This window comes from Neovison vison, chromosome 9 (genome assembly GCF_020171115.1).
Source record: "Neovison vison isolate M4711 chromosome 9, ASM_NN_V1, whole genome shotgun sequence".
In the NCBI taxonomy this organism is placed as follows: Eukaryota; Metazoa; Chordata; class Mammalia; order Carnivora; family Mustelidae; genus Neogale; species Neogale vison.
Window position 1 is genome coordinate 693,569 of NC_058099.1, and position 27,208 is coordinate 720,776.

Consider the following 27,208-nt stretch of genomic DNA (forward strand, 5'->3'; position numbering starts at 1 on the left):
CTGCAAAACTCAGTCCGGTGAAGGTGTCGGTTCTGCCCAAACTCATCTACAGAGTCCTTGCTACCCCACTCAGAATCCCAGCAGGCGTGAGCGTGTGTGTGGGTGTGCGTGTGCATGTGGGTGTGGGTGTGCACGTGTGGGTGCGCGTGGGTGCACGTGAGCGTGGGTTGCGTGGGTGTGCATGGGTGCGTGGGTGTGCGTGTACATGTGGGTGTGTGCGTGTGTGCACGTGTGGGTGTGCGTGGGTGCGCGTGTGCATGTGGGTGTATGTGTGCACGTGTGGGTGTGCGTGTGGGTGTGGGTGTGCACGTGTGGGTGCGCGTGGGTGTGCGTGTGCGCGTGTGCGTGTGCATGAACTGAATCCTCTCCTCCAAGCTCACTTCCTAAGTGGCTCCCGCCACATCAGCTCCCCTGCCGCTGGGGGTGAGGACACTTTTCTTAAAGACAACACCAAAAAATCAAGAAACATAAAGGGGAAGAGCAATACACACATGACGTCTTGCATCAGATGCTGTTAGGAGAGAAGAAGACGCCTCCTACCGGGCACGAGAGGATATTTGCCACCCACAGAATTAACAACAGGTTCACACCCAGAATTTATAAAGGACTTCTACAAATCAGTAAGAAAAAGACAACCCACTCCAAAATGCACAAGAGAAGCAAATCGGGACTTCACAAATCACCCAGGAGATGCGAGTTAAAACCACAGTGAGAACCACTGGTGACACCAAATGTTGGGGAGCACGAGGGCACTAGCGGCTTTGCCACACGGGCATGCAAGCAAGGGGGAGAGGCAGAGGCAGAAAGAGAAGCAGACTCCCTGCTGAGAAGGGAGCCTGATGTGAGACTCCATCCCAGGACTCTGAGATCATGACCTGAGCCGAAGGCAGACACTTAACAACTGAGCCCCCCCAGGCACCTCAAAAGAGTTAAAGGAAAGTATGATGGAAATGACTCTTCAAATAGGGAACATCAGTAAAGAGAAGTTATTTTGTTTTTTTTTGTTGTTGTTGTTGTTGTTGTTTTAAAGATTTTATTTATTTATTTGAGAGAGAGAGACAGTGAGAGAGAGCACGAGCGAGGAGAAGGTCAGAGAGCGAAGCAGACTCCACATGGAGCTGGGAGCCTTATGTGGGACTCGATCCTGGGACTCCAGGATCACGCCCTGAGCCGAAGGCAGTCGTCCAACCAACTGCGCCACCCAGGCGTCCCAAGAGAAGTTATTTTGAAAAACGGACTGCTACGGAAAATACTTTGTCAGTTACTTAGAATGTTAAAAGTGGTGTTGCCCCAAGACCCAGGATATATCACTCTTTTCCGAGCCTCAGTGTACACCCAGGATAAAGTTAAACACATGACCACACAGGAAACTGTATGCAAAACATCACAGCAGCATTATTCATAATAGCCAAAAACAGAGGGGCACCAGGGTTGCTCAGTCAGTTTGGTGTCCAACTCTTGGTTCCAGTTCATGATCTCATATGGTCATGGAATCAAGCCCCAAGTTGGGCTCCATGCTCAGTGGGGAGTCGGCTTGAAGATTCTGCCCCTCTGCCCTCCCCCTGCATTCACATGCTGTCTCTCTCTCTCTAAAATAAATCAATAGGGGCACCTGGGTGGCTCAGCAGGTTAAGCCTCTGCCTTCGGCTCAGGTCATGATCCCAGGGTCCTGGGATCGAGCCCTGCATTGGACTCTCTGCTCAGCGGGAAGCCTGCTTCCCCTCTCTCTCTGCCTGCCTCTCTGCCTACTTGTGATCTCTCTGTCAAATAAATAAATAAAATCTTTAAAATAAAATAAAATAAGATAAATCAATAAACCTTTTTTTAAAGATAGCCAAAAAGTAGGAAAAACAAATGAAGATACAAACACAATGTAGGATATCCATGCAATGGTATATTGTCCAGCCATAAAAAGGAATGAATCACTGGTACTTGCTTGAAAACATTCTGCTACGTAAAAGAAGCCAGACACAAAAGGACCAACACTGCATGATTCCAGTTAAACAAACTGCCTTAGACTGGGTGGAGGGGTGAGTAGAAGGGATGGGGAGTGAGTGCTAATGGGCACAGGAAAAAAAATGTTTTTGAGATAAAAACGTTCTAAAATCAGAGTGTGGTGATGGCCGCACAGCTTCGTGAGAAGACTAAAGCCACTGACCTCTGAGCCTGACACGGTAAACTGTGCGGTGCATGAATTCTAATCTTACTAAAAGAACATTTAAAAAATCTTTTAACTATGTGTAGTTTTGTAAAGGAGATTATTAATAAAAATAGAGATCCAGGGGCGCCCGGGTGGCTCAGTGGGTTAAGTGTCTGCCTTTGGCTCAAGTTATGATCCCGGGGTCATGGGAGCAAGTCCCGTGTCAGGATCCATGCTCAGTGGGGAGCCTTCTCCCTCTCCATCCGTGCACTCTCTCTCTCTCTCTCTCTCTCTCAAATAAATAAATAATAATTAAAAAACAAAACAGAGATCCACTAAAGAGGCACAGCTGGCCCTCCATGGATCTGGGATTCAGGATGTCAGCTTGCTATCAAAAGTCCCAGCACAAAAGGGCACCTGGGTGGTTCAGTCAGTTAAGCATCTATTTATTTATTTACTTATATTTGCATCCGGCTCTTGATTTCAGCTCAGGCCATGATCTCAGGGTTGTGGGATCGAGCCTGTGTCAGAGCTCAGCGGGGAGTCAGCTTGAGATTCTCTCTACTTCTCCCTCCCTGTCTCTCCCTCAAATAAATAAATAAATCTTAAGGGGGAAAAAAAAACTCCAGCACACAGTGGACACCAAGACGTGGACAGTACAGTGCTTCCTTGATTTTGGGCATCTTAAGAAGTGAAACCTGTAATCCGGTGATGTCAAAGAAACCATCTTCAAGACACTCTCAAAATCACTCTCATACCTTTACAACTTGGTCCCAAAATGTGTCATCCAACTTGGTCCTGAGGGACTCTGGATTATTTTAAAACCTGAAAAACACATCTTCACAAGATGAAGCTTTCTGACCCTGAGGGGTTTTGAAGAACGGACCCCCTGTTCTAAAAGTCATTCTGGAAAAAGAAGTTCCCAACATTTTGCACATTTCTGGGGGGGAAAAAAGTGTCACCAATTCCATCACTTTTACAAAAAAAAAAATCAAGGTGCACTACAGCTGCGCAGTCCCCTTTAGAAAGTCCCCCAACTCTCGAAAGGGGGCTTTGCTGTGTCTTCCTTCATCTCAGCCACTGACGTTTCTAGAGACGAACTGGTCCTTTCCTTTAGAATCTTCAAATATTTTTGTAGATTTCCATCACTTTCCATTCTGTCTGCAAAATGTTTCAATTCTTCAAAAAGAGAAGATGCTTTGGCTCTGAAACTTCCAAGATTGAAAACAACAGGTTTTTGTGATACAAAATTGGAAGACAGAAGAAGAAGGAGAAGACAGGGTAGAAGGAGGAGGAAGAGGGAGCAGAAGAGAAGAAGGGAGCAAAGGGGGAGGGGAAGGAGAGAGAAGAAAGAAGAACCAGATGGAAGAGCCGGAGTTGACAAGCACGGTAACTGAGATGAAAAGTCCCTGAGATTCTGGATATTCACATTCACAAAAAATTAATCCAGACACAGACCTTATACCCTTCACTAAAAATAAACCAAACAGGCGTCTGGGGTGCTCAGTCAGTGAAGCCTCTGACTTTGGCTCAGGTCATGATCTTGGGGCCTGGGATGGAGCCCCGCATGGGTCTCCCTCACCCCCGCCCTAAGCCCTCCCCTCACTTGTGCTCTCTCTGTCTCTCAAAATAAATAAATAAAATCTTTCTAAAAAGCTGAAAATGGATCTCAGGCTTATATGTAAAGTGCAAAACTACAAAACTTCTGCAATGAGGAAATCCAGATAAGCGTGGGTTTGACAATGACTCTGAGATTCAAAATCAAAGGCACAATCCATGAAAGAAAGAAATGATCAGTGGGATCTCATTAAATATAACATCAAGAGTGGACTCAAACACAAGCCGTGGAGCCTGAGCGATACCGACTTGTCAGCACAGAGTTCACAACAGTATCAAACGCACTGCTGGGGAGGCAGATGTCCACAGTGGGGGAGGCTGGAAGCACAAGGCATATCCAGGAAACCTCTACATTCTTCCCAATTTTGCTGTGAACCTAAAACTGCTCTAAAAAAAAAAAAGTCTATTTTGCAGGTACTTGGGGGGCTCAGTCAGTTAAGCAGACGTCTGCCTTCGGCTCAGGCCATGACCCCAGGGTCCTAGGATGGAGCCCCGCATCGGGCTCTCTGCTCAGCAGGAAGCCTGCTTCTCCCTCTCCCACTCTCCCTGCTCGTGTTCCCTCTCTCACTGTGTCTCTCTCTGTCAAATAAATAAATAAAATCTTTTTAAAAAAGAAAAAAGAAACAATATAGTAGACATCTTTTTAAAAACAGCCTATTTTTTAATCCTCTCAAGGGATCAACAGCAGACTTGAAAAGCTCTAAGAAATAATCACTGACTTTGAAAACAGATCAACAGAAATTATCCATTCTGAAGAAACAAAAAAGGAATAAAGTAAAATAGAGCCTCACAGGCCCACGAGATATTATCAGGAATTGAAAAGTGCATATGATGGGAGACGCAGAGGCAAAAGAAAAAGAAGCAGAAAAAAAATATCTGAGGAAACACGGACCCCAAATTCCCAAACTGGATGCAAAATATTCATCCACACCTCAGAGAAAGAAGCTCAGTGAGAGCCACACCTAGACCTATCAGAGAGAAGATGGTGAGAATCCAAGACGAAGAGAAAACCTGAAGGCAGCAAGAGAAGGGCTTCTGTGCTGGGACAGGCAGTGAAGTGACAACTACCTTCTTGTCAGACACTTGTCAGACGTGGAAACGTGGACAGTGATGGTATGACATTGTTAAAGAGCCAAGAGGAAAGAACCGTCAACCAAGAATTCCATATCCATCAAAACTCATTGAACTTATTTGCTACGTACAAAACACTGCTGAAAGAAATTAAGAAGACCTAAATAAATGGAAAGAAATCCCATGTTCATGGATTGGAAGACTTAATATTGCCAAGATGTCAATATGCCCCAAGGTAAACTACAGCTTCAATGTAGTCAAGTTATATGAACCAGACGTACAATGGTTATTGCAGAAATGGAAAAGACTGGAATTTGGATGTATATCAGCTTATAAAGAGATCCAAAATGAAAGGGTAGGATCTGAGAGTACATAGAGAAGGGTACACTAGACAAAACATAAACACAAACTGAAACAGTCTTTTTCACAAGGAATATAAGGGGATACTGGAAAAATTACGCCAATAAAATTGGACAACTTATGTGAATTGGATAAACTCCCAGAAATTCCTAGAAAGCCATAAATTATGAAAACGGACTTGCAGAGTTTTCAGATTTAATTAAGAAGACAGGCCTTGAGATGGAGAGAGTATCCTGGATTATCCAGATGGGACCAATCTAGTGGAGTGAGTCCTTAAAAGCAAAGAAATATTCTTGGCTGTGTTCAGAAAGAGATGTGAAAGGTCAGAGAGATACAATGATACTAGTTAGGGAACGGAGACAGCCACCAAGAAGCAAGGAATGCAGCCTCTCCAAGGAGGAAAAAACGAGCAGAGCAACTTTTCCCAAAGCCTCCAGAAAGAAATACAGCCTGCTGATACCTTCCTTTTAGCCTACTTTGATCCAATTTGGATTTCTGACCTCAAGAACTGTAAGATAATAAACTTGTGCTGTTTGAAGTCACTATGTTTGCGGTAACTTGTTATGGCATTAGCAGAAAACTGTCACAACTATGCTGTACCAAAGTCAGACAAAGACATCACAAGAAAACAAAACTTCAGACCAATATCCCTCATAAATACAGATGCAAAAGTCCTGGACAAAATATTAGCAAACTGAAAAAAAAAAATTAGCAAACTGAATCAAGCAACATATAAAAATGATTATACCCCATGACCAAATGGGATTTGTCCCTGGAATTCAAGGTTGGTTTAACACCTAAAAGTCAATAAAATAGGGGTGATATTGATTAAGCGTACGACTCTTGATTTTGGTGCAAGTCATGATCTCAGGGTCGTGAGATGGATCCCCACAGGTGCACACATGCTCTCTCAGAAAGAAAGAAAGAAATTAAAGAACATAAATCACATGATCCCCTCAATAGGTGAACACATCTGACAAGATCCAACTCATTCATAAAACTCTGAACACTCAAACAGTAGAAGGAAACCTTCTCACGCTGACAAAGAACACTACAGAAAGCCCTACAGCCAACATCCTGCTTACTGGTAAAAGATTCAATGCTTTGCCCCTAAGAACAGGAATACCATTTCTGGTCAACATTGTACTAGGAAGTTCCAGGGAGTACAGTGAGGCAAGAAACAGAAATAAAAGGCATAGAGATTGGGAAGGAAGAAGCAAACTGCCTTTATTTGCAGAAACATGATTCCACATGTTGAGCACCTGAAAAAGCCTGCACTGAGAAAACAAAACAAAACAGACTGATAAGTCTCACAGGATCACACGATTCAAGACCAATATACAAGATTCTGTTTTGTTTTGTTTTCAGATTTTATTTATTCATTTGACAGAGAGAGATCACAAGTAGGCAGAGAGGCAGGCGGAGAGAGAGGGGGAAGCAGGCTCCCCGCTGAGCAGAGCCCGACGCAGGGCTCGATCCCAGGACCCTGAGATCATGACCCGAGCCAAAGGCAGAGGCTCAACCCACCGAGCCCCCCAGACACCCCTGGAGTCAACGCAATCTTTATCTACGCACAGAAATCGTGTGTTTGTTAGGGTTGCTGTTGTTCTCTTCGTAGAAATCGCCAATCTGATCTTAAAATGTACACAGAAAGGCAAAGGGCCCAGAACAACCAGAACGATACTGAAAACAAAGAATAAAGTTGAATGACTCACACTTTCCAATTTCAAAACTAAGTATAAAGCTACAGAAATCAAAAGAACGTGATCCCGGCAGAAGCACGGACACAGGGAGAGAGAATGTCACCGAGAGTCCAGAAACAAACCCTCGCCTTCGTGCCCGCGGAACTGCTGACAAAGGCCGTCCAGGGCAGTCGTCCGCGTCCGCGACGGCTCGGTTACTCGCTCAATGGAAACCTAATCTGGGCGTTGCTGGGAAGGCATTCTGTAGAGGAGATTCAAGTCCGTAATCAACCGACTATACAGAAAGGACACGATCTGGGCTGACCTGGGTGGGCCTGATTCAAAATGTGGAAAAGATTGAAGAGCAGGACTGCAACTCGACCTCCACCGGCTCAGGCCTGAGCCCCAGCCGGCCCTTCCCCACCGCTTGCCCTCCCGCGTGGGGACCTCCCATGGACGCTCTGCTCTGGTGGGCCCTAACTGCCGCCGGCGTCAAGGCAATTTAATGGAGAAAGGACAGACCTTTCACCGACACAGAGTAAGACTGATTTCGACCTTCATGTCACACCATGTATAAAAATTGGTTCCAAATGGCTCATAGACCTAAACGTAAGAGTTAAAACTTTAAAACCATTTAGAATAAAGCACAGGGAAAAGTCTTTGTGGTCTGGGAGTAAGCAAGGAGTTCTTAAAAACATTTAAGTCGTGATCCATGAAAGAAAAAAAAATGGGTACATTTGACTTCATTAAAATCAAACACTTTTGCACTTCAAAACACATTTTTAATGATGAAAATTAAGAACAACCTATAGCCTGGAAGAAAACATATGCAACATACATCATATCAAACATGTACGGCCGGGATATATGGAGACCTATCACCAGTCAACAATCAGCGAAACGACCCAAAGAACCTGAATGTCGGAGCAGCACATGGGCTCAAGACCGTCAGTTACTAGGAAAACACAGACGGAAACCACCCACGTCAAACCAATGTTAAACCAATATGACACCCATGGCTGTCACGTAAGAGACCGTCAGTAACAGGTGTCGGAGAGCATGTGGAGAAGCCATGATCCCCACACACTGCTGCTGGAGTGCAAAATGGCATCATCCCATTGGAAAGCAGCTTGGCCGTTTCTTTAAGAAATCGCACAAAATGTTCATGTGACTCAGCAGTTCTACTCTTTGGTATTTATTCACGATAAAGGAAAACGTATGTACAAAGAAATTTGGGGCCAGTGTTCCTCACACAACTTATGCATAATAGCCAACAAGTGCAAGCGGCCCAAGTGCGCACGGACTGTGTCCGGCCCACACGACGGCACACTGGTCAGCGGCAGAGAGGAGAGCACCCGGGAAGCCAAGCCCTATGGCTTGGGTGAACTTCAAAAGCCACATGCTAAGGGACAGAAGCCAGACACCAAAAGCTAAACACAGTCCACATATAGGAAATGCCTTTTAGAAAAGGCAAACCTCAGGAGACACAATGAGCGGTTGCCTGAGGAAGGGGCGGAAACAGGTGTTCATGGAGAATAAGCAGGTTGGGGCTCTCTGAGGTCGCCGGAAGACCCTACGCCTAACTTGTGGCATTATCTGCACAACTCTGCAAATTTACTAAAAATCATTAAATCACCCACTTGAATGGGTCAATTTTGTGTCATATGAATGCTACTTCTATCAAGCTGTTCTGTTTCTGTTTGTTTGTTTTTTAATTAAGCAAACAGGAAAGCTACAGCATGAAAATAACCCAGACCAGTGGCGGTTGTGAAGTCAGGTCGTTCAGGGATACAGGACACGGGCAGTGATCAGGAGGACCGCCGCCTGAACAAGCCCTGCTTCCCGCGTGGGACGGGTGCTCGCTTGGGAAAATTAACCCTTTACAATACCAGCCAAACCTATGGTCTTTAGGAATAAATTCAGAAATGTGAGCCAGATCTGTTGGCGGAACATTACACATGTGAGTTTCAATACGCGAATCAGGCCTGTCAGCCGCATGGCGGGGTGATGACATCACACGCCCCACGCCAACCTTCGGATGAGCCTGATTCCCGTGAAAATCCGAAAAGGTTTTCCAAAGAATTTGACAAAATCATGGGCACCTGGGTGACTCAGACTCCTGATCTCAGTCAGGTCTTGATCTCAGGATCATGAGTTCAAGCCCCGAGTTGGGTAGGAAGCCTGCTTAAAAAATAATAATAATAAAATAAAATAAAAGTTATTATTATTATTTTTTTTACAAAATCAAGTTCTAAGGGAAAAAGCCCAAGAAGAGCCAAGTAAGTCTTCAAGCATCGAGTCCTACCAGCTGTCCCAGCCCAGGGAACATGAACTGACCCACGGCTGGGAAACAGTCCCACCGGCACAGAGAGAACCTGAGAACCTGGTTTCTAGCAGAATGGGAATTACAGAGCCCGGGAAAAAGAGGGAACTAGTTTATAAATACATCAATAAAATAAAATGTAAAAATCAATAAAAATTAAAGATACTGTCTGACAAGGGGGGTTGGATGGAAGGACAGAGTTGAAGTATCCCGTGAGAGGCTCTGAGGGAGGAGAGGGCAGAGCAGCCCTCACTCCAGCTCCCGTGGGTTCGCGGCCCAAGCGAGGGTGTGAGTCCTCACCCCGGGGTATACCTGACAGCCGATTAAGGAGACAGACGGGCCCTAAGGGGATCCACTATCAAAAACTAACAATACAGCAAGATATAAAAAAGCATAAAAGCATAAAAGGCAAAGAAAGACAAAGTCCCACGAGGAGTGTAAGCCCGGAGGACCATGTGCCTGTGTCCCTCACCCGGATGCAGGGACCGGCCCAGGAGCCTTGGAACTGGACACCGGCTCCTTTCCCCAGCTGCCCCGCAAGAGCTGCGGGGTGGACAGACCTGGTCACTCCTCCCCCCACCCCGTGGGGGAAAAAGCTTCCAAATGTCGCCTGCACCTCCCCTCCCCCTGCACCCATGCCCGGCCCCAGGAGTTCGCAAAACTTCTCCGGACCAGCCCAGAACCTTCCGCCCTTGCCACCTGGGTCCCCCTGGCCGCCGGTCCGGCCCAGCAGCTTCCCGGTCCTATGGGCAGACCTCCGCCCAGGGCCACAGACAACCGCCGACCTGGGACTGGGCGGGGGCTTCTCCCCACGTCGGGAGCCTCCGGAGCGGCCTGTGCTGGTGCCCGGCTCTGCGGGCCCCGGAGGTGTGCTGCGCTCTGACGCGGGGGGGGGGGGGCGCGCACAGCCCTGCGCCCGGCCAGCTGGAGCTTCGCCTCTGCTCCCCAGGTCCCCGCTGGCATTCGCCGCACGTGTCCCCGCTCCGCGGCCCCCAGACCCCGCGGCCCCCGCCGACACGCGCGGCCACCAGGCGGCAGCACTGAGGCCACCTCAGGGCTGGGGCTGCGAGAGCCGGGGCGGGGGGCGGCGGGGGTGCTTCCACGCGACCACCGCCCTCCGGGAGAAACGCGCAAAAGGAGCCCGCAGCGCCTGAAAACCTGAAACCTCTGCGGTGGGCCTACGCGATCTCTACCCTAAGGCCCGTCCCAGCTCAGCGTCCCGGAGCAAGGTGGTGACGGGGCAGGGGGGCCGAGAACTCAGCGCCCCTGTCACCCAGAGAGAGTTCTCCCCGCCGTCCAGAGCGTCGTGCGGATTCCACTGGGCGCGCTCCTCGCGAGGAAACCCCCACACATCCCGTCTTCCCAGCAGCTCCTGGGCCCTGGAATCCGGGACGAACGCAGGGCGGCATCGTGAGGAGCATCCAGGACTTCGGGGCCCACAGGGTGAGCAGGTGTGCAAGGGCTGGACGGGAGTGTGTACGAGAGTGTGTGACGGCTGCTGCAGGCCTCCCACAGAGCTGAAGTCACGTCCAGCTGCAGGGGACCAGCTACGTGACCCTCCCTGGGAGCCACGCACTTTCTCCGAGGCCATCCCTCCTCTGGAGCAAGGAGATGGGATGCCGGCCTGCCGGGATGCCTGCTGCGAGGGGCACAGGGCAGGTGCTCAGAAACGGGGACTGAATTAAGAACCAGGAGGTGACACATTGTGGGCTCAGGGGGAACTGTTATTGGAAGTGGCCGGCACAGAACTGACCCAGCCCCGCCAGCCCCCCTAGGTCCCAGGGTGAAAACGGCTGGGGGCGGGCAGTGGGGGCTGGAGACAGATTTATTAGAGGCCTCAGGCAAATCCGCAGGGTCCCCTCCCTCCTACTGCCGCCCCCAACCCAAGAGTCCCGCCGGCCCACCGGCGACCGCCATGTCCCGCTAAGGCTGTGCTACAAGAGATTGACCTTGGCCACCACCTGCTTGCAGCCGGTGACGGCGAACTCACGGCCAGCGACGCGGTAGTAGCTGAGCTGCGCCGCCAGGAGCTCGGCGCGGGCCTGCTCCGGGAAGAAGCCCTCCGCGGCCATCTCCTCGCGGAAGCAGCTGACCACGTCCTGCTTGTCCAGCAGCAGGAAGGGCACGATGGCCGCGGCCTGCCACAGCGGGTGCTCGCGGACCAGGAGCGCCCGCAGGCCGGCGCGCAGCTCCTCCTCGGCGCGCAGCGCGGCCGCCCCGTCCGGGTCCCCGTCGGGGCGCCGGGGCCGCGCAGCCGACGCGTTGCGCAGCACGAAGCGCGTGATGTCCGCGCCGCCCGCGCTGCTGAGGAGCACGTAAACCGCGTTGTGGAAGGGGTGGGCCCGCTGCGGCTGCAGGAGGCTCCGCAGCTCGTCCAGCAGCGCCCGCGGCAGCATCTCGGCCTCGTCCAGCACCACTAGCGGGGTCTTCTCCTCCACCTCGGCCCGCGCCACCACGTCGGCCACCAGCCCGGCCAGCTGCTCGCGGCAGGCCTGCGCCGCCCGCGGCTCGGGGCAGTGGTGCCGCGCGTGGTACTGCAGCACCAGCGCGCCGTCCTCGAGGACCGCGCGGAAGTGGCGCGCCAGCAGGCGGCCCACGTGGCTCTTGCCCACGCCGCTGGGCCCGTGCAGCGCCAGAAGCAGCGGGCGGCTGTGCACGTGCGTGGCCAAGTAGTCCCGCAGCAGCGCCACGATGCGCCCCACGGCGGCCGGCTGCCCGAACACGGCGCGCTGCAGCGCCTTCTCCAGCCCGTCGAGGTCGTAGCGCTGCGCGTTATCGTCCAGGTTCTCGATGGCGTTGAGCACCTGGAAGCCCACGACGGCCACCAGCAACACCAGGCAGCGCTGCGCGCGGCTCCGGCGCTCGGCGTGAGGCCGGCACTTGCGCGAGGGCTCCGGGTAGAGCACCACGCGGCTGCGCCGGCGCCTCTTGCGCGGCGTCCTGGACGGCAGCTCCGCCGGGCCGTCGAAGGTGAAGAACTGCGGCCGGTCCCGGTCGGCGCGCGGCGCCCCTGAGCTGCAGCCGGCTCTGGCGGCTCCAGCCCCGGAGGCCGGCCCTGCGCCCGGCGGCAGGAGGCGCCGCTTGCGCAGGAGGCACACGCGGCGACGCAGGCGGACCACGGCGCGGAGCGGCGCGATCACGCTCGGGCCGGGGATGCTGGGACCCGCGGCCGCGGGCTCCAGACTGGCCTGGACGCCGTCCATGGCGCAGAGGCGGCGCTCGGCATGCAGGTCGCCCTCCCTGCAACAGGAAGATGGAGAGGGTCTCCAGACTTCAGCCCGGCCAACTGGGACCCTTCCCCAGAATGACCTCGCCCCTCTGGGAGGTCCCCTGGGAGCTCGACGGGGTCGGGGGTGATGGGCGGTGGTCCCGGTGCCGGCCTCACCAGAGCCTGGGTCTGGCCCCGCTGACCAGGAAGCGGCTCCCCGGCGGGGCCCCAATGCAAATCTCTCCGGTCCTCCCATAAACAGCCGCCGGCCTTGAGGAAGTGGCGGAGGGGGGAGGGCGCCGCTTATCGGGAAGCCAGCCGGCTTCCTGGAGGAGAAGTCGGTGCCAACGAGGCGCCGATTAGGGTGAAGAAGGGTCAAGGCACGACCCCGCTGCCCGCCCACGGGTCTGACCGCCAGGCGCCAGGGGCCCCTCCGAATCCCAAGTGGGAACCAAGAGAAGCAGAGGCCCAAGCGCCCCTAGAGTCCGGAGACCTCCCACACACACTAAAAAACGCTTGAAGAGGGAGGGGGGATCTGGCCGGAACTTCTGTTGAGAATGGGCCCAGGCCTCACTCCCCCAAACTGGGAACCTCCCCACATCCCTCCAGTGAACACACTGATGGAACGGCCAGCAGGGAGCCCCCCGGAGACTAGTGGGGTGGGGTGGGGTGGGGTGGAAAGATGGACAAAAAGAGGCAGAGAAGGAGAGCAGGAGCCGCCGGGAGTCGAGAGCTGAAGACAGGCAGGACAGTTGCCCCCGGCCCCCCACCCGCCCCATACCTGCCGCTGTCAGGTGAAGCTCCTGCTGGCCCCCCAGCCCACCAAGGGCAGCCCCCTGCCCAGGCCAGATGCTGGCTGGGGCTGCAACTCAGGACACAGAAAACACCAGGGTCCTGGGGACAGTTCCAGAGAGGTCAGGGGTCTGGCCCCGCCAGCTCGGGCCTGGAGGGGGAGCGGCACCTGCGAGTCCCTGGGGAGCGTGAGGGGAGGAAGCGCGGGGAGGTTTCCGCGGCTCGTAGGCAAAGGAAGTGAGTCAGGGGCGTGGCAGGAGGGCGGGACGTCGGCTGGAGGGAGGGGCCAGAGGGGGAGGTCTGGCTAGCTGGCCCAGGTCCTTCAGCCCTCGGGTCACCTGTCCTCCTTGGCCCTGAAGCCCTCCTGGCTCGTCCTTGTCTCCCGGTAAGGCTAAGGGAGCATCCCCTCCTCTGGGATCCCACAGCCCCTTGCATGTCAGCCTGTCCTCCACAGAACTCTTACTTCCCGGGGGACATCTCCTGTGCCTGACCCCACACGGGGAGGGCAGCCAAGCAAGAGCAGAGGGGACCACGTGCCTAGTGGGGTCTCCCCAGTCCCTCATTCTTCCCCTCCCCTGGCCCCAACCTGGGGGCTCCCAGGGTAGAGCTCCTTTCCCTCTCCTGCCACCCCTCCTCCTCTTCCAGGGCCTCCCTTCCCCCATCCCCCTTTCCCTTCTACCCACCCCCAGAGCCCACCCCCCCAGCCCTCCCACCCCAAGGACAGTTGAGCACACCGGGACAGAAATTCTACAGCTGGGGGAAGACCCGCGGGCACAGGTCAGCATCCTGGTCAGGGAACAAATTTAGAAAAAACTAAGGCAGGTGGGGGTTCCTGTGTCCCTGCCCAGCCCTACTCCCATCCCTGCACAGATGGGCCTTCCTGAGTGACCCTTTGCTCTTCCCATTCTGACCAAGGGAGGCACTGCACCTTGGCCCACGATCCTCTGCCGCCCTCCCAAAGAGTGAGTTCATCAAGCCGTAGTGAGCCCAGGCTAGTCTGGCCCTGTGTCCCTCTGACACCGGCAGTCCAGCGCCCCTTGGCTGTCCTGCTGTGGGCCCCAACCACATGCCAATAGCCCCCCTATCTGTCCTCAGCCTCCCTTTGCCCACACGGGCTCCCTGCCCAGCACACTGCCCCTGCAGCCGCCCCCCTCCCCCCGCTCCCCCGTGACCAGCATCGGGGAAACGTGGCTCTTGGGCTTGGGAGCTCTCATTCTGTCCGAAATATGGGAGTTCCTGTTTGCCCATCGGTTCAGTGCCCTCGGGCAGGGTCACCGCACGGAGGAAGCACAGCTTCTCCACATCCTCCTCTCCAGCTGTGGGGCCTGGCTCCCCAGGACTGCTGCCCGTCTTCTACACAGGGGCGGGTGCTTGGGGCCTTGGGCACCTAACCCACCACACAGACGTTGGTGCTGTCAGGCTTCCTGGGACCAGGGGTGAAGGACATTATCCAGGCCCTGCCCATGTCCCATGATCCTAGCACAGGTGTGGCGGGGTGAGGGCCTGCCTGGCTCCCTGCTTTCTAGGGAAAACGGAAGCAAATGCAAGAGGACCATGCCCCACCACCTCCACCCACACACCTGTCCTCCCTAAGGATGTCCCTCCTCCCAGGGACAAGCACGGGCATCCAGACCGTGGCCTACAGAGGCAGATATGCCCTCATGGTGCCCACCCACCTGCCCCACGTCCAATGCTAAGGTGTGCCCACCAACAGCTCAACCACTGGGTTTACCCAAAAACCTTTTATTTACATACGTGAAGGCTCACTGTGCGCAACAGCTTACACGTGACCAAGACGGTGCGGCTGAGCAAGGAGCTCACGGCTCCGGGGTAAACTGAGGCAGCTGTTCCTCAGCGACACAGGGTGCTGCCGGCCACTTCCCTGTGGAGCCGTGGACCGACCGCACCGTCCCGTGAAACGCTCGGGCGCTCCCAGAGCAGCCGGTCCCATCGGCAGATGCCCGCAGCCAGCAGAGCACTGGCTGATCTGGGCCCAAGGAGCTGGGCCCACCCCTTCCCTCAAGCTTGGGCCCCCCCTGCCCTCTCCCGTGGAAAAAAGGTAGCTTTTTCCTAATCCCAACGGCAGCCAGTCTGTCTTCCCTACAGAAGCGGAAACTCACACCATGAGGCAGGAACAGGCCGGAAGCTCCCCACAGCCTGGGAGTGACTTCGAGGGGCCAGCTGGGTCCATCACACCCAGCGCTGTCCTCCAGGGAAGCAGCCAAGGGCCTCCGAGGAGCAAACGCGGGCCCCAGGATCCAGGTCAGGGTGGGGCTGAGGCCCAGCAGCAGGCTGCCCCGCACAGGCCGTCCAGGGGCGGAGAGTGCCCGGCTCCAGCCAGCCCAGCCCACGAGTTCTGCCTTCGGCAGAGACGGGGTCCCAACACTCCAAGTCCAGGGGAACGCCTACTGGCCAGCCAACGTCACAGACCCGCCAGGGGCCCGGCCCGGTCCTGGGCGGCCCCCGGGAAGCCTCCCAGCCCAGCGGGAGCGGACACAGCCGGGAGGGGCAGCTCCAGCGCCTGCGTCTCCGTGGCCTGGGCCGGGCTGGGCTTCCGGTGCTCCAGCTGCTCCAGCCTCTCTCCCAGCTGAGAGTAAAGCTCCTTCACGGCCTCTCCGCTCTGTGGGGGAAAGCATGTGGCTGTGCGGCAGGCCCCAGGGGCACTCGGGACACCTCCACGCGGGGTACATGCACGCAAGGAGAGGGCTGGGGCACGCACCTGGCCTGTGGGCTCCAGCGCCTTGCGCAAGGCGTCCAGCGTGGACGGCGCCACCCGGTGGTGCAGGTGGAGGAGGAGCCGCAGCACGTGCCGCTGCACGCTCTCCTTCCTGGGGGAGGGGCCGCGCTGCAGTGACCCAGAGCCCACCCGGACCCCCACCCCAGCTAGGCCACACGCCCCGCCCCTGCAGCTGAGCCGCACCCACCACCACCCCGGGCAGGGGCACAGGGGACAGGGGCGGGCGCGGGCACCTGGGCGAGGCTGTGAGGAGGAAGCCGTCGAAGAGGCTCCTGCAGAAGTCCTCCAGGGCGAACTCCTCCGCCAGTAGCGCCAGGTTCCCCGTGAGCAGGTGCAGGAAGATGTCACCAAAGGCCAGGTCACCGAAGGTCTCCACTGCAAGCACAGCCCGGGTCAGCCCCGCCCGCCCTGTCAGCCCTGCCCCTGGAGTGGCGCAGGGCCTGGGGCCGCCGGCCTGGTGTGCCTGCAAGCCAGAACCAGGGACCCGCACAGTCCAGGTGGACGGGGCAGGGGGCGGACAGGGGCCCCGGCGTAGGTGGTGAAGCAGGCTTCGGGGTGAGGACCGGGCCGGGCAGGGCAGGAGAGCCCACCTCCAGTGGCTGTGACCCTTGGCCAAGCGCCACGGCCCAGCCCACGAGCTCGACCTGACGGCTGGTGGCCGGTTCTGAGAAAGACGACACCGGAGACTGACTTCGTGCTTCGAAGCCACCAACTCCAAAACTTAAAAGAAACAGCGGAAGCGACTATCAGGGAGCCTCAATGATAAGCAGAGACAAGAACGCCTACGCGCACAGCCGACCGGGTCAGAGCCCCAGCCGGAGGGCAGGCCACGGGGGACGCGCACAGGCACCAGCTGCTCGGGAAGCACCGCCAGGGCCCTCGGGGCTGACGGAGCGATGCCAGCGGCACCCAAAGCATGAGTGGACCCAGGTACGGCCAGACACAGCCGGGGTGGGCTCCTGCCCCACATCTGATTGGACAGCACACCCAGGCAGGTCCACAGTCACGACAACAGAGGACACTGCCCACCAAGTCCCAACAAATCCCACAGAAGCCTACAGATGGTGGGAAACCCTAGAGGTAACAAGGAAACACGAGAGCTGGAAGTGATACACTTCCCGACTGGAGCAAACTACCCACAGAAGAACACCACGGGGCAGCTGGGCAACCGCACGCAGCACCAAGACCTGGCCCCACGTGCGGCCACGGTGGCATCGTGGTTTCTGACAGCACCCGTCTTCTGTAGAGACGCCTGCTAGGTCCCTCACAGCTGCTGCGATGCCGAGTCTGGGTTCACGTCCAGACCATCTCCACGGCCCCCACGCAGGCAGGCGGCAGGCCCTGGGCTCCACCGTGTGGTGCTCTGTGATTTCATCAAAAATTCTCACAATAAAAAGCTAAAAAATAGGGGTGCCTGGGTGGCTCAGTCAGTTGGGTGTCTGCCTTCGGCTCAGGTCGTGGTCCCCGGGTCCTGGGATGAGGTCCCATGTCAGGCTCCCTGCTCCGCAGGGACCTGCTCCTCCCTCTGCCTGCCGTTCCCCCTGCTCCTGCTCGCGCTCTGACAAAGTCTCTTAAAAAAAGAGAAAAAGCTAAGAAAAAAAAAATGAACAGAAAAGAATTTTTAACTCGACATCCATTCTAACACCAACTAATGCCACCAAGGAGCAAGGCCCGCACCCCACCCCTGGGCAGCACTGCGGGGCTGGGGGACGTGGGAGCTCCTGAGGCAGGCAGGACACCCCCGCATCTAACCCATGCCTGGAGACCGCAGAAAGAAACAAGAGTACTGAAATGAATAGAAATGAGAAAGGCAAATTATTTGCACCTGCAGTCTTAGAAGCTTCCAGAAACATACTCAAAAGCTCTAGCCTCTGTGGCCAGGAGGAGGACAGCCCGAGACGTGTCCACGCTCTGATCCAAAAGCGGTGAAAGCCCTCCCTCACGTGGTCAGAAGCCCCAGGACGGGCCTGACACCACCCAGGGGCACTCTGCTGCATGGAGGAGGCCGGGGTCAGAGGGACACGGGGTGAGAGCCACTGGGAGGGGGACCTGCAAGACCCAACCAGGGGCCCAGGTGTGCGCGGGCCCTAGCAGCTGGCGACAAGGACACGGGTTCTCCCCGGAGCCTCCAGAAGGAGCCGGCCCTGCCTGCAGCTCCACTGAAGCCCTGGGAGATACACTTCCTCCTCCGGCCTCTGGTAAGTCAACAAGTTCGTGCTGTTCACTCAGATGGAAGCTGGATATAAATGAAGACCAAACAGCTTCCTTCGCAAACAGAACACGGAAAACGTGACACACGCGCCATCCTCAGACCCGTCAATGACCCAGAAACAGGCTCAGCAAGGGACGGGCGACAACTCTCCAAAGCAGTCTCGACACCCCCGACGAGCCTGCGGCCAGCAGGGGGAAGCCGGGTACTCCGGAACGCCCCCTCCCTGGCTTGGCCTGCAGCTTACTCCCAAAGGGGTCCACTCGGGCCCTGACCTCTTCTTCCTACCAAGAAGCCCCCCGCCCCACAGCACCCATGGCCCGAGACCATCTGGGGTGGGCCCTGTCCACGGTCGCAGGAACCAGAGGGACGACCCCTCCCTCGCCAGCTGCGAAGAAGCACAGCAGAAAGGGTCCCTCCACAAACGGCGCCCGTGGCAAGGGGTGTCTGAGTCTACCAGGCTGGGCTCGCCCCTGTACCAGAGCGACTTCCGCAAGACCAGGGCCGCACCGAGGCGGGCGCCTGCCTGCACTCACCGAGCCCCGGCAGCAGGCGGAGCAGCGCGTTCTTGTTCCTCTGCTTGGTGACGTGCAGCACGTAGTAGAGCCCTACCTCACAGGCCATGCGCTGCTCCTGCAGGAACCTGCGCGGCGAGGACGGGTCAGCTCGCGCCGCAGGGCCTTCCGCGGGGAGCCCGAGGGCGAGGCACCCCGCCCACGCCCCCGAGCCCCTACTTGGTGAAACTCTCCGGAAGCGTGTTTGGGTACGAGACTGGGGCCTTCTCCTCGGCCGGGAGCTTCTGATCCACGTTGAAGGTATGGTCGTCCACCACGAAGGACATGAGCATGGGCAGGAACCTGGTGACGAGCTCCACCTCCTAGGCCGGGAGAAGACCCCAAACCCGTCCAGCACAGCCCTGCCTGTGTCCTGGCCCGTACCCCGGCCCTCATCCACCCACCTCACGTCAAGGCTTTCTGGACAGCTACCTCAAGGCCCGGTCCTCCTTCCCACTTCCCAAGGCCCCACCTTGCTCATCTTCTTCAGCCCCACAGACCCTCCCGCGAAGGTCAGACACGATCGCACCCCAGTTACCATCTTGGGCTCCTTGAAGACCTGGCTGTCGATCATGTCCCACGCCCCCTGGCCCAGGGCCAGCAGCCTGAGCAGCAGGAGGAGATCGGGGCTGTCCTGCGGGGAAGCACAGGCCTCAACACTCAACACGTGCTCAGGGGGGCCTCCCTCCCCCGCGGACACCCCTCATTGCCGCAGGGTCCTCCTGGCGCAGCCACTACCAGCCACTTCGCTCCCAAGCTCCACAGGCCCACCAGCCACCAGCAGGAGCCCGTGCACACCTGACCAGCAGCGTCCGTGCCCGCAGCCCTACCCAGAGGCAGCGGGCAGCCAGCCTGGCACGCTCACCCTGGGCAGCGTCTCCTGGCCGACCAGCTCCTGCAGGTGGCGGACAGTGCTCAGCGACAGCGTGTTGATGGCAAAGGGGTCACACAGGATCATGGACAGGTCCCTGCGAGGAGGGGCACATTGTGCTTCCGTGGCCTGGCCTCAGGCCGGGGAGAAGGGCCCCTCCACACAGAACAAGCCTGTCTACCTGCTCTGGATCCCTTCCCGAGACAACTCTGCCATTCGTAACTCATCTCTGACGTACTCAAAACACTAAAGGGTCAAAAAACCTTTTTTTAAAAATTAAGCTCCCACGCCTGGGTGGTTCAGCGGGTTAAAGCCTCTGCCTTCGGCCCAGGTCATGATCCCAGGGTCCTGGGATTGAGCCCCGAATCGGGCTCTCTGCTCAGTGCAGAGCCTGCTTCTCTCTCTCTCTCTCTCTGCCTGCCTCTCTGCCTACTTGTGATCTGTCAAATAAATAAATAAAATCTTTAAAAATAAAAAAAAATAAAAAATTAAGCTCCCATTTTGGTTCTGAAAACCTAACCCCGATTCTGTAAGCACATGCTGGACCCCCGGAGACAGAGAGAGAAAACAGTGCTGGGAGCCAGATCCCACCAGCACAGCAGCCCCTGGGACGGGCCCGAACCCCCAGCCCTCTGTCACACCCACGCCCCGGCCCAGGCCCAGGCTTCCCGGAGACTCCGAGAGCCTCAGCCACAGCACCTGGGCCTCAGCGGTGCGCACGAGCACCCGGTAGTTCCGAGACGCACTAGAAGAAACTGCAGACAGAGCCTGCTCGCCCCGACACCTGCCGACAGGACCTCGGGGGCGGGGGAGCACCTGTACAAGGCTCACCCTTACCCCAGGACTTGCTCCTGCCCCTTTTTCACTCCGTCCAGAAACCCCTGCAGCTCCCGGGCCCTCTTGCTGTCCACGAAGCGCTCACGGATGCAGGCATCCAGGCACCAGGTAAACTGCAGGGAGGAAGCATGATCAGGACGTCGTCAGAGAACACGGCCGGTACCCACGTCTCACGGACAGCAGGACTCGCGGCCTCATGTGGTCCAGGCCCAGCTCAGTGCAAAGGCAGACAGGCCCGAGGTCCCACGTGCCCGGCGGGCCAGTCAGTGCGCAGAGGAGACAGTGTGCGTGCTCTGTCCTCAAGGGCCCTCCCTGGCCCACCTTGTGGGGGTGGGGGCTACAGTCTCACGTGCGGACACCACACAGCCCACAGGAAGGGACACGGTCCCAGGCCACACAGCACCCACACTGGGGACAAGGGCAGCACAGGAAGTCCTGCCCCTGGAGGGCTCTAAAGCAGGGGAGGGCCAGTGGCCAGGGAAACCCCAAAGAACCCCCAAAAGAAGCCAGAGCAAGCGTCCAAGAGGGGCCACGGGGCTGGTCCCAGCCAGAGCAGAGAAGACACGGAGCAGGCACACAAGGGAGGTCGAGGCAGCCGGCTCTGACGTAAGGGCCGGAAGAGGCCCCCTGCCCTGGAGTCCAGTTGGCTGAGGGGGCCCCGGCCTGGCACAGAGGGGCCGCTGGGCATGGGGCGCAGACAGGGAAGAGACAGAAGGAAAGCAGCCAGCACCTTGTGGCAGGGGTCCACGGAGCAGATGTCCCCGACGTCCAGCTCATGCAGGGACATGAGCAGCTCGGCCCGCAGGGTACAGTAGTGCACGTTGCGCGTCCGCAGGAAGAGCGTCCGCAGGAACTGCAGCACCATGTCATACAGCTTCACGTTCTTCCCCACCATCTGCGTCAGCTTCTGCACCACCTGGGGGCGGGGGGGAGGCCCGCGCCACAGGGTCACTGACAGCCCCGGGCAGCATGGTCCCTTCCCGACACCCGGGAGCCTCTGCTCTCACAAGACGCCAGCTCTGTGTCAGTAGGTGGCATTTCTGGCGTTTAAGGAGACGAAGCCCACATCAGATCCCAGCTTCTCCGAAAGGCCATTGACCTGTGACCCCAGACTCCTCAGAGCCGCCCAGGAGGTCTGCTGCCTGCTTGCCCGGTCAGCTGGCCCAGGGAGATGCAGGCCCAGGGGAAGGACGCTGGCCACAGGGCCCAGGGAAGCCCAGCCTGGGCCACCTGGCTCCCTGCATCGTCCCAAAGCTTGACGCCCCTTGGCGGCCCTGTCCCACGTCCAGCACCTGGCCTGCTCCTCGGTAGGGACCACCCACTTCTGCAGTCCGCCCCACGTCCCTCGCAGAAGGTTCCTGCTACACCGCCACGGGCAGTAGGAGGGAGCATGGCTCGCTGCTCCTGAACAAGGGCTGGGCCCCTGGCTCTGACGCTGGGAAGGACGCGCAGAACCTGGGGTAACAGGCATCACGGACCCGACTGCCTGGACACGGGGCAGAGACGAGCAGGGACGGCCGGGGCAGCGAGTGCGGGAGGCAACCGCGGGGCCCCAGGCAAGGTCTCTTTAGCAGGCATCAGAGCTGGCCTGCCGGCGAACAAGAGTGGTGAAGCTCAGGCTACTGGCGGGGAGGCCAGCTAGGCCCACAGCCGTGGCCCCAGTGGCTGAGCCACACCCTGAGGGCCGTGGGCGATACCCTCTCCCCTTATAGTGGACGCAGGCCACAGACCAAGAAAGAGCCAGCCCCCCCCAGAGGGCACTGGCTAGGAGGGGAATGTGAGGAAGAGGCAAGAGACGGCAGCTAGGAGTAGGACTGCCCCCACTGGCCGGACTGCGGCAGGTCAGACCCCACTGCACAGCAGCCCCCGGTCCTCGGCGAGAAAGCGAAGGGCCAACAAAATACCCGGTGCCAACTCAACCAGAACCTGGTGGCTCACCATTGCCTCCCTCCTCCGTGCGCCATCACTCTGAAGCAGGTCAGGCGACTTCTGTGACCCCCAACGTGCTGGGAAAAGCCAAAGTGTCCGTGGTGGCCTCCAGCCCCCCCGAGCTCAGCCCCCGATCTACGCGTCGCGTGCTCTCGGCCGGCCGCGTAAGCCCCGTCATCCCTGGCGGTCAGCATGCTCCCCTTCAGAGCCCATGCTCACCCCAGCCCTGCTTCGCCTTGCTCTGCAGCCTCACGGCTCCGCAGCCCGTGGCCACCCCTTGAGCTCTAGATGACCAGCCCGAGACACGCACTCTGTAGTGCCTGCCCCAGGCAAAGGCCGAGACCTCTCGGGTCAGTGAAGGGTGCAGGCACCTACAGCAGGAAGTCAGGACTCAAGAAATATTTGCCAAAACACTGAGTCAGACAAAAAAAAAAAAAAAAAAAAAAAAAAACGGAAAAAAGGAGGGGTTCCTGGGGGGCTCAGTGATTAAGCATCTGCCTTCAGCACAGGTCAGGATCCCAAGGTCCTGGGATCAGGCCCCACATCAGGCCCCCTGCGCAGTGGGCAGCCTGCTTCTCCCTCTTCCCTGCTCCTCCCAAATGCTCATACTCTCTAAAAAACCCATAAAAATCTTTTTTTAAAAAAAGAGGAATGTCGGGTAAGGTCAGTCAGGAGCGTGTGTCACTCCTGATCTTGGGACTGTGAGTTTGAGCCACACGCTGGATGCAGAGAGAACTTAAAAATAAAATCTTGAGGGTCGCCTGGGTGGCTCAGTGGGTTAAAGCCTCTGCCTTTGGCTCAGGTCGTGATCTCAGGGTCCTGGGATCAAGCCTCATATTAGGCTCTCTACTCAGCGGGGAGCCTGCTTCCCCCTCTCTCTCTCTGTCTCTCTACCTACTTGTGATCTCTGTCAATTAAATAAGTGAAATCTTTAAAAAATAATAGTAACAAAATAAAAAATAAAAATAAAATCTTGGAAACCAAAACCTCCTAGAGCAAAGGAAGTATTGAGGATCATCACTGGGAAGGCTTGCCAGGTCGCCAAGGGACAAGCACATACAGCAAAGAGACCCCCACGAGGCCCAGCACCACAAGGCCCCCTGGCCAGCCACACACACAAGCCTGCCCTTCCCATGAGCGGAACAATGGAAGTCCCGATGGCGGCGGGGAAGGGGGTGATCAGGGTGCGGCCAGCCTCACCTCGCCCTGGCGCCTTGTCTTCGGGGAAGGGCTGAAGAAGTTGTGCAGGACGGAGAGCTCCGTGCTGAAAAGCGCACTCTCCTTCTCCAGGATGTACTGCTTCAGCAGCGGGGACACTTCGTCCCCGAACAGGGCCTGGTTGTCCTGCCAGATCTGTCGCTTCACCTCCACCGCGCAGGCCCGGTAAAGCTCCTTGTCGGCCATCACCAGCTTTAGCTTCTTCTCCGGAACCTACACACACACGGGCCACCCCTCAGGATAGGTCAGGAGACCTCAGCGCCCCCAGCAGCGGCCACCTCAAGCCCAGCCCCACCAGCAGGGGCACCTGCGCCTGGACCCCAGGCCCCGGCAGAGGCCGACGGACGGCCAGCTCCTGCCAAGCCGCCGTGGGTCCCACCACCCAAGCTTCTGTCTCTGCCTGGCTTGGAGAACGTGCCCCGGAGCTGCGGGTCTGGGCAGGCCGCTCAGCACGGCTCCCCAGCTCCAAGCCGTCACCCTGATCCAGGGGAGGGCGAGGGGCAGAGCGAGCCCTGAGCCTGGCCTGTGGGGCTCACCTTGGGCAGGTGCTTCATGACGCACATCACCACCGGCTGCAGGGACGGCATCTTCACCAGGGAAAAGCTCTTTTCCAGGAGGTCCTCCAGCTTCTTGTACCTGGAAAGACGCCCTTTCTGAGCACAGCGGCGGCCTCCGTGCCCCAGGCAGCTGCCAGGACAGGGGACGGGTCTCCACCCGCGGGACCTCGCTGCGGAGCAGGGCCGCGCCGCCTGGGGGTCAGTGCCCCAGCAGGGCCCAGAGGAGGGCTGCGCGTCTCGCTGGCCCACCCACCTCTCCTCGGCCTTGCCCTCCGAGGCGATGGCCGACACGCGCTCCAGCAGCTTGTCCCGCAGCTCGTCGAACACCGACTGGTGGAACTCCAGCCGCGGCGTCCCGTGCAGGTCCAGGAACGGCAGGGCGGACTGCAGGGAGGGCAGCAGCACGCCATTCTCCGTCTGGGGAAAGATGCGGCCCGTGTGCGAGGGGTCGGCTTCGCCTCCTGGGGCGCGGGGCAACCCCAGGACGCTCGGATGCAGCCGGCGCAGGCACGCCCCCCACAGCCCCCGCAGCCCCCGCAGCTCCCCGCAGCCCCCGCAGCTCCCCGCAGGTCCCGCAGCCCCCGCAGCCCCCGCAGCCCCCCGCAGGCCCCGCAGCCCCCCGCAGGCCCCGCACCTGGAACTGCTCGATGGCCTTGAGCGGCTCCGTGCAGTTGGTCAGCGTCTCCTTCAGGTCCTCGCCGTTGGCCACGCCCAGGTCCTGCAGCCCCGCGAACATGGCCGAGGCCGCGGCCCCCCGCGCGGCCCGGCGCCCCATCCCCGCCGCGCTCCCCCGGCGCCGCCGCGCCCGCCGCAGGCCCCCCCGGCGTCCGCTCGCTCGGGCCTCGGGGGCCGCCCGCGCTCCGCTCCCCGGCGCCCTCCAGCTCCGCCAGGTCCCGCCGGCAGCGCGGCTCCGCCGGAGCCGTGGCCGCCCACTTCCGTCCTGCGAGGCCGCGTCCGTCGGCCAAACGGTCCCCCGGAAACGCCGCCGCCGGCGCGCAGAGGTTCCTGGGAGCGCGCGCTGAGGACGAGCGCCCCGCCCCCTGCGCCGCGGCCCGCCGCCCGGTGAGGCTCGCAGCCGCGGCCGTTCGCCGCGGGTCTCCCGCCGGGCCGCGTGCGTGCGCAGCGCGTGACCTTATCCTCGGGCTCAGGGTCCTGGGGGGGGGGGGGGCGCCGGGGCGGGGGACCCGGGAAGGGGGCTGCCGGCGGGGTCGGAACTGGGGTCTTGACCCCGTGGGCTTTAATCCTGAAAAGTCCCGCGAGCGGCCCGTGAGATCCGCCTTTCGACACGGACAGTATTTTGGCTTCAGGAGGAGCAGCCCGCCCTCGCTGCCCCAGCCCACGGGCCGCACTGCGTGCGCGACCCCTGCGTCCCTGGAACTTGGCCTCCTCCTTGCCCAACAGAGACGGGGAAGAGGCTGCGGCGCAAGGTTGTCACGAAGACTAAACTCGACCGTGTGCTTCCGGGGGCGCCTAGCGGAGACCCACTGGAGACCTGGGGGACAGAGTGAGATCGGGACGAGGACAGGTGTCCTCACTCATCACAGTGAATATCCAAGCCCAAGGCTAACCCAAGGCGGGTGGCCCTCAGGCTGACTCGCCCATCCTGACACTGCGAATTCAAGGCTCAGGTTTTATGGTGTCCCTTGTCCCTTGCAATGCAAGAAGCTCGGCACAGTGAGTGGGCACCGCCTGATGGGCACTCTCCTGGGGCTCCTGTCTGCTACGTGTTCAAGCCCCTGGACCCAGCCTTCAGCGCTCTGCGGCCTCTCAGCCACCAGCTCCCCCCTCCCCCCAAACAGCCCTGAGTCCTCCCAGGTTTGGCCACACCGACATCACCCCTCTCCCTTTTTGTCTTCTGAGGTTCCTCCTGCTAGAAATTCCCTTCCTACTGCCCAGCAAACTCCTGGTCATCTTTAAAAGTCACTTCCCAGGACGCCTGGGTGGCTCAGTGGGTTAAGCAGCTGCCTTCGGCTCAGGTCATGATCCCAGCGTCCTGGGATCGAGTCCCACATCAGGCTCCTTGCTCAGCAGGGAGCCTGCTTCCCCCTCTGCCTCTGCCTGCCTCTCTGTCTGCCTGTGCTCGCTCTCTCTCCCTCTCTCTCTCTGATAAATAAATAAAATCTTTTAAAAAAATAAAAATAAAATAAATAAAATAAAAGTCACTTCCCCTGCTACCTCCTCCAGGAAGCCCTCCCTCTTCAGCCCAGCTGGAGGGCAGTGCTCCTTCCTGCTGGTCCCACTCCTGACTTTGAGCCCTGGGGGTTGCTTTCCACCCTCTTCCCCCTGAATCAAGCTCCCAAGGCCAGGCCTTCTATGGCTCTGCCTCTGCTGCCTGCAGGATGAGCTGGTCGGCCCCGGGCCTAAGGATGGCTATCTGCCACGCCACTGCTCTAATTCCCAGGGATGCTGCGGCTCAACGTCCGAAACAGCTCTAGAGGAGGTGACAGGTAAATTGCACTCAGAGCCCCTGGCTTTCGCCTCTCTGCTGGATGGAATGATGTCCACACCACAGCATCAACTGTTGCAGTGCCTTTTTGAAGGGGTCAGGCTCTGGCCCATCACATGGGTGGCACAGGAAGGAACCCTGGAGGAACTGATGCAGGGACAGGAGCCGCCCCAGCTGCAGGTGAGGCCCTTAAGGGAGGCAATCTTGGCGACAACCCCTTGGTAGAAACGAAGGCTGCTCCTGTGGGCAGAGGCAGGACCCTAACAAGTGAAGGCCCAGGAAGTCTGCTGGCTGTGGTATGGCCTGCACACCCCTGGGCAAGTTCACAGGGTCTTTGGGCAGGAGCCGAAGAAGTGGAGAACCAGCTGGTCCTCTGCACCCTCCCTGGTCATGGGGCAGGCCGACCTCACCTCAAGATGACAACTGTCCCTTGAGTAGCACACCTGGGTGGAGGTGTCTTGTATTGCCCACTGGGTCCCCTCCCGTGCAGTCCCCAGCCAGGAAGTCCCAGGCTGCCACCCTACCCGCCCTAGAGAAGAGGGCACCAAAGGGGAAGCAGAGGGAGACCCCTGGGGACGGAAAACCAAACATGACAGGTCAGCAGCAGGCCACATCTGTGGGACAGCTCACCAGTCAAGCACACAGCAGAGTCGGGAA

General features: G+C 58.1%; 2 protein-coding genes across 2 annotated transcripts; both read right to left on the bottom strand.

Moving 5' to 3' along the window:
* Window positions 1–10,328: 10,328 nt before the first annotated feature.
* Window positions 10,329–13,398, bottom strand: TOR4A (torsin family 4 member A). The gene is made up of 2 exons (XM_044264186.1): window positions 13,183–13,398; window positions 10,329–12,433 (listed from the first exon to the last, which is right to left on the bottom strand). The coding sequence occupies exon 2, from the start codon at window positions 12,394–12,396 to the stop codon at window positions 11,128–11,130; it is 1,269 nt and encodes a 422-aa protein (XP_044120121.1). The 5' UTR covers window positions 12,397–12,433; window positions 13,183–13,398; the 3' UTR covers window positions 10,329–11,127.
* Window positions 13,399–14,920: 1,522 nt separating this feature from the next.
* On the bottom strand, window positions 14,921–24,880 carry NELFB (negative elongation factor complex member B). Its single transcript, XM_044264430.1, has 13 exons — window positions 24,740–24,880; window positions 24,359–24,522; window positions 24,085–24,184; window positions 23,531–23,761; window positions 21,132–21,317; window positions 20,402–20,514; window positions 19,559–19,661; window positions 19,232–19,327; window positions 18,874–19,016; window positions 18,676–18,782; window positions 16,164–16,305; window positions 15,913–16,021; window positions 14,921–15,813 (listed from the first exon to the last, which is right to left on the bottom strand). The coding sequence occupies exons 1-13, from the start codon at window positions 24,878–24,880 to the stop codon at window positions 15,616–15,618; spliced, it is 1,833 nt and encodes a 610-aa protein (XP_044120365.1). The 3' UTR covers window positions 14,921–15,615.
* Window positions 24,881–27,208: the final 2,328 nt, after the last annotated feature.

What these genes read in the sequence shown, in the direction of transcription:
- TOR4A (XM_044264186.1), bottom strand. Translation starts at nt 12,396, where the DNA reads ATGGACGGCGTCCAGGCCAGTCTGGAGCCCGCGGCCGCGGGTCCCAGC.
- NELFB (XM_044264430.1), bottom strand. Translation starts at nt 24,880, where the DNA reads ATGGGGCGCCGGGCCGCGCGGGGGGCCGCGGCCTCGGCCATGTTCGCG. An exon ending in AGGCCATCGAGCAGTTCCAG is followed by an intron (nt 24,523 to 24,739) that starts GTGCGGGGCCTG and finishes ATCTTTCCCCAG; the next exon opens with ACGGAGAATGGCGTGCTGCT. An exon ending in GGGCAGGAGCAAGTCCTGGG is followed by an intron (nt 19,662 to 20,401) that starts GTAAGGGTGAGC and finishes CCCTCCTCGCAG; the next exon opens with GGACCTGTCCATGATCCTGT.